The sequence below is a fragment of the Macaca mulatta genome, chromosome 5, assembly GCF_049350105.2.
Source record: "Macaca mulatta isolate MMU2019108-1 chromosome 5, T2T-MMU8v2.0, whole genome shotgun sequence".
NCBI classification, from domain to species: domain Eukaryota; kingdom Metazoa; phylum Chordata; class Mammalia; order Primates; family Cercopithecidae; genus Macaca; species Macaca mulatta.
In genome coordinates, this window is record NC_133410.1 from 41,815,544 (window position 1) to 41,831,597 (window position 16,054).

At 38.5% G+C, this 16,054-nt stretch overlaps 1 protein-coding gene across 10 annotated transcripts in view; it reads right to left on the reverse strand.

The window, feature by feature from the left end:
* The window catches only part of ATP8A1 (ATPase phospholipid transporting 8A1), a 266,396-nt gene that overhangs the window by 133,595 nt on the left and 116,747 nt on the right, over positions 1-16,054 (reverse strand). For all 10 annotated transcript variants that reach the window (XM_078001749.1, XM_078001748.1, XM_078001747.1 and 7 more), the window contains 2 exon segments: positions 15,736-15,785; positions 10,787-10,856 (listed from right to left, as the gene is read on the reverse strand). In XM_078001749.1, coding sequence (XP_077857875.1) covers positions 10,787-10,856; positions 15,736-15,785 — 120 coding nt within the window.

Consider the following 16,054-nt stretch of genomic DNA (forward strand, 5'->3'; position numbering starts at 1 on the left):
GACCCCCATGACTGTTATCTCTCTGATCCACCTGGCATTCATGCCATTTCCCCATATTTCCTTCTTTCATGTTCCTCACCCTGATCACACTTGGTTTATTGATGGCAGCTCCACCAGGCCTAATTTCTACTCAACAGCAAAGGCAGGCTATGCTACAGTATCTTCCACATCTATCACTGAGGCTACTGGTCTGCCCCCCTCTACTATCTCTCAGCAAGCCAAACTCATTGCCTTAACTCTGGCCCTCACTCTTGTAAAGGGAATACACATCAATATTTATACTGTGTCTAAATATGCCTTCCATATCCTGCACCACCATGCTGTTACATGGGCAGAAAGAAATTTCCTCACTATGTAAGGGTCCTCCATCATTAATGACTCTTTAATAAAAACTCTTCTTGAAGCTGCTTTACTTCCAAAGGAAGCTGGAGTCATTCACTGCAAGGGCCATCAAAAGGCATCAGATCCCATCGCTGAGGGCGCTTATGCTGACAAGGTAGCTAAAGAAGCAGCTAGCGTCCCAACTTCTGTCCCTCGTGGCCAGTTTTTCTCCTTCTCATTGGTCACTCCTATTTACTCTCCCACTGAAGTTTCCACCTATCAATCCCTCTCCACTCAAGGCATATGGTTCTTAGACCAAAAAAAAAAAAAAAAAAAAAAAAAAAAATCTTCCAGCCTCACAGGCCCATTCTATTCTGTCATCATTTCATAACCTCTTCCATGTAGGTTACAAGCTGTTAGCCCGCCTCTTAAAACCTCTCATTTCCTTTCCATTGTGAAACTCTATCCCCAGTCTGCCACTCTTGACTCCCTCTTGGAGTGGACAGATGATCTTTGCTAGGGTACACTCCAATACTTTCACCCTGATGAAGTCCTATTCTTTACTTTTATATTCACTCTTATTTTCGTTCCTGTTCTTAAGCCTCCCTATACCTCTCCCCAGCTATCTCCACCACACTATCAATCTCACTCACTCTCTCCAGCCATTTCTAATCCTTCTTTAACAAACAATTGCTGGCTTTGCATTTCTCTTTCCTCCAAAATCGCTGAGACCTCAATTTACTCACTGCTGAAAAGGAGGAATCTGTATATTTTTAAATGAAGAGTGTTGTTTTTACCTAAATCAATCTGGCCTGGTATATGACAACATAAAAAACTCAAAGATAGAGCCCAAAAACTCGTCAACCAAGCAAATAATTACGTTGAACCCCCTTGGACACTAATTGGATGTCCTGGGTACTCCCAATTCGTACTCCTTTAATACCTATTTTTCTCCTTCTTTTATTTGGACCTTGTGTCTTCTGTTTAGTTTCTCAATTCCTACAAAACTGCATCCAGGTCATCACCAATAATTCCAAACGACAAATGCTCCTTCTAACAACCCCACAATATCACCCCTTACCTCAAAATCTTTCTTCAGTTTAATCTCTCCCATTGTAGGTTCCCATGCTGCTCCTAATCCCACTCGAAGCAGCCCTGAGAAACATCACCCATTATCTCTCCATACCACCCCTAAAAATTTTTGCCGCCCCAACACTTCACCACTATTTTGTTTTGTTTTTCTTATTAATATAAGAAGACAGGAATGTCAGGCCTCTCAGCCCAAGCTAAGCCATCATACCCCCTGTGACCTGCATGTATACATCCAGATGGCCAAAGGCAACTGAAGATCCACAAAAGAAGTGAAAATAGCCTTAACTGATGACATTCCACCATTGTGATTTGTTCCTGCCCCACTCTAACTGATACGATATATTCTCCCCCACCCTTAAGAAGGTACTTTGTAATATTCTCCCCCACCCTTAAGAATGTACTTTGTATGCCTATCCCAAACCTATAACAACTAATGATAATCCCACCACCCTTGCTGACTCCTTTTTTGGACTCAGCCTGCCTGCACCCAGGTGAAATAAACAGTCTGTTGCTCATACAAAGCCTGTTTGGTGGACTCTCTTCACACGGACGTGCGTGACATGAACTTTTGCTCCAAGAACTACCACATGAACATACCAGGAAAGCCGAGAGAAACCACACTTTTTGAAGGAGGTAGACTGCCACTGCGGGTTTCATGGGACAGCTGAGGAACTGTGAGTCACAGCTTGCTTTCTCAGCTAGGAAGCTTGTAGCTGGGGGCAAGTTCTCAGCCTTGCTCACTGGCTGCTCAGAAATAAACTTGGTGCTGTTGGGGGTGCATGGTGGGAGTGAGACCAGCCTTTTGGGCTGCAGGCTGCATGGGTGCTGGGTCAAGGCCTATGGCTGCCAGCTTTCCCCCACTTCCCTGGTGATGTGTGTGATGCAGCAGAGGCAGCCATAATCCCCCTGGGAACATTACTCCATTGGCCTAGGAACCACACCCCCATCCCCCACAGCAGCCTCAGCAAGTCCCACCCAAGGAGAGTCTCAGCTCAGATATGCCTGACTCTGCCCCTACCTGTTAGTTTTTGTCTACCCACCCTAGTAGCTGAAGACAAAGGACATCTCTTGGGAGCTCTATGGCTTCACCTACTGCCTGACCCTAGGGCAAGCTTGCATCCTCCCTATACTACTGCAGCTGATGAGCTCTTGAAAGTGCCACCTCCTGGCTAGAGGCCAGACAAAACAAAACCAGCTCACTTAACAAAAATACAACCAAGGACCCTCTCCGAGTCCACTTCACTCCCCTGCTACCTCCACCAAAACAGCTGAGAGACCTGAAGATGGATCATATCACAGGACTCTGTGCAGACACTTCCCAGGACCAGCCCAGAGCCTGATATCTCTGCTGGGTGGCTAGATCAAGAAGAGAAATAACAATCACTGCAGTTTGGCTCTCAGTAAGCCCTATCCCTAGAGGAAGGGGAAGAACACCAAGCCAAGGGAGTATTCCATGGGCTGAAAGAATCTAAACATTTGCCCTTGAGCCCCAGCTCTTCCCTCTGCCATAGTCTACCCAAATGAGAAGGAAACAGAAAAACATTTCTGGTAACATGACAAAACAAGGTTTTTTAATACCCCAAAGGATCATGCTAAGTCACCACAATGGATCCAATTCAAGAAGAAATCCCTGAATTGCCAAAACAGAATTCAGAAGGTCAATTATTAAGCTAATCAATGAGGCACCAGAGAAAGGTGAAGTCTAACTTAAATAAATCCAAAAAATGATACAGGATATGAATGGAAAAATCTCCAGTGAAACAGATGGCATAAATAAAAAACAATAACAACTTCTGGAAATGAAGGCCACACTTAGAGAAATGGAAAGTCTCAACAACAGATTTGAACAAGTAGAAGAAAGAACTTCAGAGCTCAAAGACAAGGCCTTTAAATTACCCCAGTCTGACAAAGATAAAGAAAAAAGAATAAAAAAAAAATGAACAAAGCCTCCAAGAAGTTTGGGATTGTGTTAAACGACCAAACCTAAGAATAATTGGTGTTCCTAAGGAAGAGAAATCTAAAAGTTTGGAAAACATATTTGAAGGAATAATCGAGGAAAACTTCCCTGGACTTGCTAGAGATCTAGACATCCAAATACAAGAAGCTCAAAAAACACCTGAGAAATACATCACAAAAAGATCATCACCTCAGCACACAGTCATCAGACTATCTAAAGTCAAGATGAAGAAAAAAGTCTTAAGAGCTATGAGGCAAAAACATCAGGTAACCTATAAATGAAAACCTATCAGATTAACAGCAGATTTCTCAGCAGAAACCCTACAAGTTAGAAGGGACTGAGGTCCTACCTTTAGCCTCAAACAAAACAATTATCAGCCAAGAATTTTGTATCCAGTGAAACTAAGCTTCATAAATGAAGGAAAGATACCGTCTTTTCCAGAAAACAAATGCTCAGATAATTTGCCACTACCAAGCCAGCACTACAAGAACTGCTAAAAGCAGCTCTACATCTTGAAACAAATCCTTGAAATACACCAAAATAGAACTTCCTTAAAGCATAAATCTCAGAGGACCTGTAAAATAATAACATGATGGAAAAAAAAAAGTATTTGGGCAACAAATAGTATGATGAATAGAATAGAACCTCACATATCAATACTAACATTGAATGTAAATGGCCTAAATGCTCCACTTAAGAGACACAGAATGGCAGAATGGATAAGAATTCACCAACCAAGTATCTGCTGTCTTTGAGAGACTTAACTGACATATTAGGGCTCATAAAACTTAAGGTAAAGGGGTGGAAAAAGATATTCTATGCAAATGGACACCAAAAGCAAGCAGGAGTAGCTATTCTTACACTAGACAAAACAAACATAAAGCAACAGCAGTAAAAGACAAAGAGGGACATTATATAATAAAAGGACTAGTTCAACAGGAAATATTACAATCCTAAATATATATGCACTTAACACTGGAGCTCCCACATTTATAAAACAATTAGTACTAGACTTATGAAAGGAGATAGACAGCAGCACAATAATAGTGGGGGACTTCAAATACCCCAATGACAGCACCAGACAGGTCAAGACAGAAAGTCAACAAAGAAACAAAGGATGTAAATTATACCCTAGAACAAATGGACTTAACAGATATTTACAGAACATTGTACCCAACAAATGCTGAATATACATTCTATTCATCAGCACATGGAACATTCTCCAAGACAACCATATGATAGGCCGCAAAACAAGTCTCAACAAATTTAAGAAATTCGAAATTATAGCAAGTACTATCTTAGACCACAGTGAAATCAAATTGGAAATCAACTCCAAAAGGAAACCTCAAAACCATGCAAATACATGAGAATTAAATAACCTGCTCCTGAATGATCATTGGGTCAACAATGAAACCAAGATGGAAATTAAAAAATTATTTGAACTGAGTAACAGTGACACAAACTATCAAAACCTCTGGGATACAGCACAAGCAGTGCTAAGGGGAAGGTTCATAGTACTAAATGTCTACACCAAAAAGTCTGAAAGAGTACAAATAGACAATCTAAGGTCACATGTCAAGGAACCAGGGGAACAAGAACAAACCAACCCCAAACCCAGCAGAATAAATTACCAAGATCAGAGCAGAACTAAATGAAATAGAAACAACAACAAAAAAATACAAAGTATAAATTAAACAAAAAGTTGGTTCTTTGAAAAGAAATAAAATTGATAGACTATTAGCGAGATAAACCAAGAAAATAAGAGAGAAGCTCCAAATAAACTCAATTAGAAACAAAACAGGAGATATTATAATATAACCAACATGACCAAAGTACAAAAGATCATTCAAGGCTACTGTGAACACTTATACGTGCATAAACTAAAAAACCCAGAGGAGATGGGTAAATTCCTGGAAATATACAACTCTCCTAGATTAAACCAGGAAGATATAGAATCTCTGAACAGATCAGCAGCAAGATTGAAATGGTAATTAAGAAGTTATCAACAAAAAAGATCCAGGACCAGACGAATTCCCAGCTGAATTCTATCAGACATTCAAAGAAGAATTGGTACCAATTCTACTGACACTATTCCAAAGATACAGAAAGAGGGAATACTTTCAAAGTCATTCTATGAAGCCAGTATCACCCTAATACCAAAACCAGGAAAGGATATAACAAAAAGAAACTACAGACCAATATCCCTGATGAACATACATACAAAAATCCTCAACAAAACTTGCTAACTGAATCCAACAGCATATCAAAAAGATAATCCACCAGGATCAAGTGGGTTTCATACTAGGGATGCAGAGATGGTTTAACATCTGCAAGTCAATAAATGTGATACACCACATAAACAGAACTAAAAAAAAAAAAAACCACATGATCATCTCAATAGATGCAGAAAACGCATTTGACAAAACCCAGCATCCTTTATGATTAAAACCCTCAACAATATCGACATAGAAGAGACATACTTTAAGGTAATAAAAGCCATCTATGACAAACCCACACTCAACATTATGCTGAACGGCAAAAAGTTGAAAGCATTCCCCCGAGAACTGGAAGAAGACAAAGATGCTCACTTTCACCACTTTTATTCAACATAATACGGAAGTTCTAGCCCGAGCAATCAGATAAGAGAAAGAAATAAAGGGAATCCAAATTGGTAAAGAGGAAGTCAAACTGTCGTCATTTGCGGATGACATGATCATATACCTAAAAACCCTAAAACCTCCTCCAAAAAGCTCCTAGAACTGGTAAATGAATTCAGCAAAATTTCAGGATACAAAATTAATGCACACAAATCAGTAGCTCTGCTATACACCAACAGTGACCAAGCTGAGAATCAATCAAGAACCCAACACCTTTTACAAGAGCTGCAAAAAAATTAAAACTTAGGAATATACCTGACCAAGGAGGTGAAAGACCTCTACAAGGAAAACTACAAAACACTGCTGAAAGAAATCATAGACGACACAAACAGATGGAAACACATCCCATGCTCATGGATGGGTACAATCAATGTTGTAAAAAGGACCTACTGCTAAAAGCAATCTACTAATTCAATGCATTTCCCATAAAAATATCACCATCATTCTTCACAATTAGAAAAAATAATCCTAAATTTTGTATGGAACCCAAAAACGCCTGCAAAGCCAAAGCAAGACTAAGCAAAAACAACAAATCTGGAAGCATCACATAACCTGACCTCAAACTATAATATTATATAAGGCCATAGTCACCAAAACGGCATGGTAGTGGTATAAAAATAGGCATATAGACCAATGGAAGAGAATGAAGAGCCCAGTAATAAAGTCAAATACTTATGGCCAACATAAGACTCAAACTTATAAAAATACTAGAAGAAAACCTAGGGAAAACTATCCTGGGCATTGGTTTAGGCAAAAAATGTATGACCAAGATCTTGAAAACACAGGCAACAAAAACAAAAATTCACAAATGGGACTATATTAACCTAAAAAGCACAGCAAAAGAAACAACAGAGTGAAGAGAATTTGTTGAACAGAAGAAAGTATATCTGCAAACTATTCACCCTAAAAAGGACTAATAGCCAGAATATACAAGAAACTGAAACAACAAGAAACAAATAATTCCCTTAAAAAGTGGGCAAAGGACATGAGTAAGCAGTTCTCAAAAGAAGACATACAAATAGTCAACAAGTATATGAAAAAATGCTCAACATCGGTAGTAATCAGAGGCAAATCAAAACCAGAATGAGATGTATCTTACCCCAGTCAGAATGGCTATTGTCAAAAAGACAACAAAAAACTGATGTAGGCGAGGATGTGGAGAGAAGGGACCTCTATACATACTGTTGGTGGGAATGTAAACTAGTACAGCCACTATGGAAAACAGCATAGGGAGTTCTCAAAAAAAACTAGAATTACCATTCAATCCAGCAATCCCACTATTGGGTATGCACCCAAAGGAAAAAAAATCAATGATCAAAGGGATATCTGCACTCACATGTTTATTGCAGCACTATTCACGAGAGCAAAGATATGGAATTAACTTGTGTCCATCAACAGACCAATAGATTAAAAAAAAAAAGTGTACATACACACAACAGTATACTATTCAGCCATGAAGAATAATGACATCATGTCATTTGCAGCATCACAGATGAAACTGGAGGTCATTATCAAGTGAAATATGCCAGGCACAAAATGACAAACATTGCACATTCTCACTTACATGTGAGAGCTAAAAAAATATGATCACATAGAGGTAGAGAGTACAAACACCAAGAGGGAAGGGTGAGACAGAGGGAGGAGGAAGGAAGGAGGGAGGATAAAGAGGACTGGGTTATAGAGTACAAACATACCGTGTGATAGAAGGAATCAATTCAATGTTTGATAGCAGAGTAGGGTGACTATACTCCACAAAAAATGTATTGTACTAAGCTGATGGACACTCTAAGTATCCTGGCTTGATCACTCTGCATTATATACATGTAACATTTTCTCATGTACCCCATAAATTTGTACAAGTAATAAAAACAAGACTGAGACACAAGGATCACTTGAGCCCAGGGATCTGAGGTTATAGGTTATAATGCGCTATGATCACATCCCTGCCCTCCAGCCTGGGTAGACAGAGTGAGACCCTGTCTCTAAAAATTAATAAATAAATGAATAAAGAAAATTAAGAAATAAAAAAGTAACTACAAGAAAATGAAGAACCAATTTAACAATGGGCAAAAGATCTGAAGACACCTCATCACAGCAGACATACAGATGTTAAATAAGCGTACGAAAAAATGTTCAACATCATGTATCAGGGAATTGGAAATTAAGCCAACAATCAAATACACATCTATTAGAATAGCCCAAATCCAGAACACTGACAACATCAAATCTGGGTGAAGATGTGGAGCAACAAAAGCGCTCATTAACTGCTAATGGGAATGCAAAATGGTATAGCCACTTGGAAGACAGTTTGTCCGTTTCTTACAAAATGAAACATACTCTTACTGTAAGATCTTGCAATTATTCTCCTTGGTATTTACCCAAATGAGATGAAAACCCATGTTTACACAAAAACATGCACATGCATGTTTACAGTAGTAGCTTTATTCATATAATTGCCAAAATTGGAAAGAGACCAAGATGTCCTTCAGTAGGTGAATGGATGAACGGTGGCACATCCAGACAATGGATTCTTCACTGCTGAAAAGAAAGGAGCTCTCAAGCTGTGAAAAGACACGGAGGAACCTTAAATGAATATTACTAAGTGAAAGAGGCCATTCCAGAAAGGCTATATACCATATCATTCTAACTATATGACATTCTGGAAAAGGCAGTAAAAGGAACAGTGGGGACAGTAACAGCAACAGTGGTTGCCAGGGCCTTGAAGGAAGAGATAAATGTCTAGGTGGGGCACAGGGGATTTGTAGGGCAATGAAAATACTGTATATGATACCATAATGGTGGATACATGTCACTACACATTTATCCAAACCTATAGAATTTACAATACCAAGAGTGAACCCTCATGTACAGTCTAGGGTTTAGGTGATAATGATATGTCAATGTAGATCATGGATTGTTACAAAGGTACTACTCTGGTAGGGGATGTTGATAATGGGGAGGCCAGGTATGTGTGTGATGGCAGGGCACATACGTGAACTCTATCTTCGGCTGAATTTTGCTGGGAACTTAAAACTGCTATAAAAATAAAGTCTATATAAAATACATTAAAACTTTTTTCAGAACAGCAAAAATATATGCAAGCTAATTCTATGATTATTAAAAATGGAAGTCCAATATTTTTATTTTTTATTCAAAGCTTTAACTCCTCAAACAAGTTTCTAGGTAGAAGATGATTCTGAACTATACAAGAAAGGATGTGATTTGGGTTTTGTAAACTGGACATTTATCAACCATTTCAAGTGGAAGGTCTTAAAGGTCTCCTTTTTTAAAAAAATATTTATTTTATTATTATACTTTAAGTTCTAGGGTACATGTGCACAACATACAGGTCTGTTACATAGGTATACATGTGCCATTTTGGTTTGCTGCTCCCATCAACTTATCATTTACATTAGATATTTCTCCTAATGCTATCCCTCCCCCAGCCTCCTACCCCACAACAGGTCCCAGTGTGTGATGTTCCTCTTCCTGCATCCATGTGTCCTCATTGTTCAACTCCCACTTATGAGTGAGAACATGTGGTGTTTGATTTTCTGTCCTTGTGATATTTTGCTGAGAATGATGGTTTCTAGCTTCATCCATGTCCCTGCAAAGGACACGAACTCATCCTTTTTTATGGCTGCATCGTATTCCATGGTGTATATGTGTTAAAGGCTCTCTTTATTCCCTTATCACGACTATTACTCTTGGAATGTGGAAGACCTTTATAGTACACTTTAAAATTATATCCTAATCTTTTTATTTAATATTTCTCTGACTAGTCTAAGCTCCTGACAAATGTTAGGTCTTATCTTCCTATCTCCAAAATCCAATTCAAACTGTGATGGTATAATGCATACAATGAATAAATGTTAGGTGTTTTAATCGATGAGAACACAAAATCAAAGGAATTCTAAAACTAAATTCATGGGACATCATGAAATAATTCTACCAAAATGTTTTAAAATCGAGGCATTCAAAAACTGCATTTCATTGTCTTTAAATCAAGGCATTTAACATTCTCAAAATGAATTTAAATAATAGGCTTGAGCTTAATTTCAGTTTCCAAGTTTCTATGCGATAAAGCAAGGTTGTTGATTCTATTTAAAATAGGAATGTTTCAAGTTGGGAAGTTTATAAACTAGGTAACTGGAAAGAACAGTTCAGAAGGAAAACACTGACTCATCTCAATAAAAAAAAGGGCCCTGGTCAGATTTCTCATTTTCCCATGAGTATAAATATATTTAACTTGAAAAATTCAGTTAGAATAACATATTACTATTTCTGTCAACATAAGCTGCCAGTATACCAAAGTCAAGTCAGAAATAGTTATAATTAAAACAATGCAAGACAAACTAATCACATAATTATTGTAGTAACTGTGATCTAATTTTCTCCCATTTCTATGTTCTTTAAAAAATTAGATTCAAACTAGAATCACATTCTAATACAATTTTTAAATATTTTCTGTATTTAACTGTCTTCTAACAGTTTATATAGTATAAACCTCAAATATTATGTATCAAAAATTGAATTATAAAAATAACCTAGGCCAAATTTTTTCAAAGCACCAAATTTACCCAGAAGGAATTCCACATTTCACCAGAAGAGGCTGAACACTATCACTATAAAACACCAACAAAAGTGTATGTCAGCAACTTTATGTTAAACATCTGTGTTACATTTCCATAGAATGCCTAACATGTACATTATAAACCATCATAAATCAAAACTGTAAAAAATAAAAATAAAAACTTACAGCTCCTTTGCAGTAGAGTCGTAACTTCCCAGATGGAGTGCGAACAATCACTGACATTCTTTTTCTAGCACTGAAACAAAGAGGTTTTGCATAATGTGTCATTGTACCAAGGATATGCATCTATATGTTCGTCATGCCTCACATATTTAATATTCACAGTAAAAAAATAAATCTGACAAAATCATGAGGCCTAACCTTCCACATACACAAACTATCCCCTGGGTGAACAGTTGGGCACCTGTAAAAGGTGCTTTACGCTTTTTAAGGCATTTTTTATGCTTTTTAAGACATTATGCTTTTTAAGGCACCAGGGTACCATCTACTGTTCTAGTGGAATAGTTGACAAAACAGTTCCTAAGAAACCTGCAAGAGCTCACACCCACCAGAGTAAAGTCCTCGTTCAAGGTTTTCAGATGTGAAAAATATTTAAGTTAGTTTCTTAAAGGATAAATTATGTTACAGTTTTTATTAAAAATAGAAATATCGATACAAATCAATTTTTATTAAAAATAGAAATGATAATCAGTGACACCCCATCACACACGAGGGCAAATACTAGTACTTTAAAAAACAACTTAAGCATTCACAACTATTGTTCTTCAATGATGACTAGCAAACCACTGGCGTCATGCTAAAAACCTGATTTATGCAGCAAAATTAAGCTAATGAGCACAAACATTTTAATACTGTGTTGGTGACATCGTTTAAAAAGAACTGTCTGTCAAATGTACGTCTTTCAACGCATTAGTAAAAAGAGAGCGAATAACAGTGAATGGAAGAAACTGGGACAGCATTACAAAGGACAGGACTCATTTGGACCATGAGCGTATAAGCATCCTCCTCAGAACGGAGGGCAGAAAAGGACTACTCAAATGTATCTATTTGTTTTACCTGCTAAAAAACTGAGATGAGTTCAATATACAGCCGCAGTCAGTTATGGTATCATAGTGTACAGTCAGGAGTTTCTTTCAGAGGTATTTAGAAATATTTAAGTTCCCAGCTGGGCACGGTGGCTCACGCCTGTAATTCCAGCACTTTGGGAGGCTGAGGCAGGCGGATCACGAGGTCAGGAGTTAAAGCTCAGCCTGACCAACATGGTGACACCCTGTCTCTATGAAAAATACAAAAATTAGCCAGGCCTGGTGTCGCGTGCCTGTAATCCCAGCTACTTAGGAGGCTGAGGCAGGAGAATCGCTTGAACCTGGGAGGTGGAGGCTGCAGTGAGCCAAGATAGTGCCACTGCACTCCAGCCTGGGTGACACAGTGAGACTCTGTCTCAAAAAAAAAAAAAAAAAAAAAAAAAAAAGAAAAAAGAAATATTTAAGTTTCCTCTTTCTTCATCCATAATGCTCCTCGTATTACTACCCCAATCTCTATCCCTGTACATCAGGAATACATTTAATTGGGCCTCCTTTGTAATGACACCTACACATTCTACATTAGCCCTTCCTGATTCATGCCTCTTTTACTCCAGCTTTGATAATGTGGTCCCAAACTTATCAACTTCTTGCTCTTCTCTTTTCCTGGTGAAACCTCCAAATACTGGGTGAATGAGAACTCTCTTTTGTGGTACATCAAAGTAAGTAGATGTTGCTGAAGGAAAGTTATCCGGCCATACGGATTAGCAAATACATGATATACAACACCAACTGGGTGCTCCTTACTGCCCAGTAACCCATCACATTCCAACAAGCTTCCTCTCTCGCCCTGTGCAGGGCTACAGCACGCCTTCTCCATTCTCCAAGTCTCTCATGCTCCCTCCTCACTCCAAAACCTTGAAAAAATTCACCTTGATGAAAACCTCAGATAAGAAATCCCTTTTTGGTAGTCCCAGCTACTTGGGAGGCTGAGGCAGGAGAATGGCGTAAACCTGGGAGGCGGAGCTTGCAGTGAGCTGAGATCCGGCCACTGCACTCCAGCCTGGGCGACAGAGAGAGACTCCGTCTCAAAAAAAAAAAAAAAAAAAAAAGAAATCTCTTTTTGGCTGGGTATGGTGGTTCACGCCTATAATCCCAGCTCTTTGGGAGGCTGACGCAGGGGGATCATTTGAGGTCAGGAGTTCGAGACCAGCCTGGCCAACATGGTGAAACCCTATCTCTACTAGAAATACAAAAATTAGCCAGGCGTGGTGATGTGCACCTGTGATCCCAGCTAAGAGGCTGAGGCACGAGAATAGCTTGAACCTGGGAGGCGGAGGTTGCAGTGAGTTGAGATTACGCCACTGCACTATAGCCTGGGCAACAGAGTGACACTCTGTCTCTGTTTTGGGGGTGGAAATAAATCCCTTTTCTTTCTGCCATTAAAATGTGCATATCTATGTGTGCACCATCCCCTCCATCTTTTTTCCTGAAATGATGGAAGAAACATTTTCCTCCTATCAGAGGCCTTCCTTCCACATGTCTGTGAACCTCCTCTCACTTTCTCGGTAACCTCGGTCCAAAGGTTATGCTGTTGTCCCCTGAATCTGCCTCTTCTCCTTTTGTAAGGATCCTGTTCATAAGCATTTAAGCATACTCCATTCTCTCGCCTACAAAACTCACCCAATGCAACCACCCCTCCATTAAGCCACATCCCTTTTCAACTCTTTCACATTTCACCTTCTCTAAACGATCACTACATACAGTGTCTTCACTCATCTATCCACTTCATTCCCAGTCTTCTCCTTGTTCTTCTCTCCTTACCATTCCAATGAATAGCTACATTCAACAAATACTTCTCAAACTTCTTACCTAATCTTGCAGCAGTCTCTGACACAGATGACCACTCTCTCCTTGAACTCTGTTCTCCTGGCTCTGTGCTATGACCCTCTCGCTGTCCTCTACATCTTTAACAAGGTTGTCTCTTTTGCTGATTCCTCTTTTACTAATCAACCCTTACCCTCATGGCTTAATCATCAGCCTTCCATTTTCCCCTCATTTTATATCTTCTCTTCAGGAGATCCCATTCAGTTTTATGACTTCAAATACCACTTACCAACCACTGACTGCCAAATTGCTCTTTCAGCTATAGACTTGTTTCAGGCCCTTATATTCAACTGCTTACCTGACACCTCCGTTTGTACGTCTCACAGGCATCTAAAACCTAAAACTGTAAACATTTCAACCTCCACATCTATTGCTATTCCCACTTCTGCCATCTGTGTAAATGGTAACTCTATCTACCCAGTTCTTCATGCCAGAGAACCTAACGCCTTCCTCTTTTCGCCTTCCACCACCAATCCCTCACAAAGTCCCTCAGATATTCCTCTACAAGGTACATGAATTCTATTAACTTCCTTTTATTTTCATTACCATCATCCTAGTCTAAACCACAAATGTCTTTCATAGGGACTATTTTAACAGCATCATATTCACTTTTCTCATGTTAATTCTTAAACCCATCTTCATCAGTGAATCCTGAAAGAATGGAAACTCCCAACCCTGCTTTATTTTTTTCTTCATGGCACTCATCACCTAGCATAGTGCTAAGTGTGGTTTAAAAAACGTATCTTAATGGCAATTAATAGACTACTTAATGACAGTCTACAGATATAACACAAATAAGCTTGGGAAAAACAATCACTTTGACATGAAAAGAAAGAGATGAGGGGTGCACTTTGAAAATACTCCATTCGGTTTATTCAATGTATTCGTCTTCTTTGGACTTTTCAGAGCATATAAGTTAAACAAAAACTTTAAATAATAAGTCAGACAGACCCCATTATTTTTGTTATTAACCACTGGCATGTGGTCACTCCCAATCAAGAAGCAACCAAAGTTTGCATAGAAAGAGAAATGCCTTTCCTAAGCAATGTACGAGTTTGCCTTATGCAGAAGAAAGTTCAAGAAAAATGATGGACACTTATTTCCTTGAACAACAGCATTGTTTCCTCATGGCCTTAATTCTGTGAAGTGTCCTGTGAATGGTGATGTAGTCTTTAAAGACCCTGCAGCAAGGGCCTCTCTGCCTCAAGAATGCAGGTAAGCAGGTTACATCGTCATGTGGGAGTAAAAGGCTGAACACTCATAGATTTATCACTGATTATAACTGAAGGGATCTATTATTCGGCCTTAAGAAATAAAATAAGTAGGACAATCACTTTGCTTTCTATTCTTTCCTAATATATGGTAACTGGTCTTATACTTAACAGAGACACGAATATGGTTTCCCAAATCCTGAAGACAATTAGATATAATGAGCATATAATTAGAAGGCTGGCTTCCTGACCCTGACTCATCTCTATCCCACATAAATCTGATGCCTCTAAACATAACTGTGTTTCCAGATCAGCAGCCACAAGACGCCTGGCCATATACCCTGGGCTTGTGAATCAGGCAGTTATACTTCAAAAAGATTTCTTTTTCTAAATTTGAAAATTGATACATAGTATTTGTACATATTTATGGGGTATATGTGATATTCTGTTAGATGCATAGAATTTATAATGATCACATCAGGGTGTTTGGAATATGCATGATCTTGAGTATTTATTACTTGTACATCTGGGAACATTTTAAGTCCTCTCTTCTAGCTATTTTGAAATACACAACACATTGTTGTTAACTATAGTTACCCTATTTTATTATCGAGCATCAGAATTTAATTCTTCAACATAACTGTATGTTCATACCCATTAACCAACCTCTCTTTATCCCTTCCCCTCCCACCCACACATCCTTCCCATCACCTGGTATCTATCATTCTACTCTCTACCTCCATGAGATCAACTTTCAAAAACACTTTAAAACTGCTACCAGTGGTCACACATTGTAATACTCTGAAGAAAGTGGTTTGTGATTTATCTACAGATAATGAGAATCAAAAATGTACTAAAGATTTTGATTTAATATTTTGTCTAAACAAATTTAGTCAAATAAAAACAAAGCATACCTTCTAGTTATTCGAAAGGGAAAAATAAAAATGGATATAAAGTTATCTTATCCATACAAATAACTGAGCAGATGTTTTACCTGGTAAACTCCAAGACATTGAGCAATTCATATCTTTCTTCCTGCCCCAGCTAAGAAGAAAAGGAATATATAATTAAATACAGTTGGAAATGTCTTAAGCTTCTTGGAAATAAATCCTAGTCATAAAGTTTTACTGCAAAAAATGTCAACATGAACAAATTTTCCCTACTGAAATATGGAAGGGAGCTTACTAACTTTTACGTTAACTGAGTTACAGGAAACAGAAAATCCAAAACAGGAGAAAACCAAAAGGAATTCAAAGTGTCACTGAAGAGTTCTTAGAATATAACCTGCCCAGACAAGAGAATGGAGGGCTTCA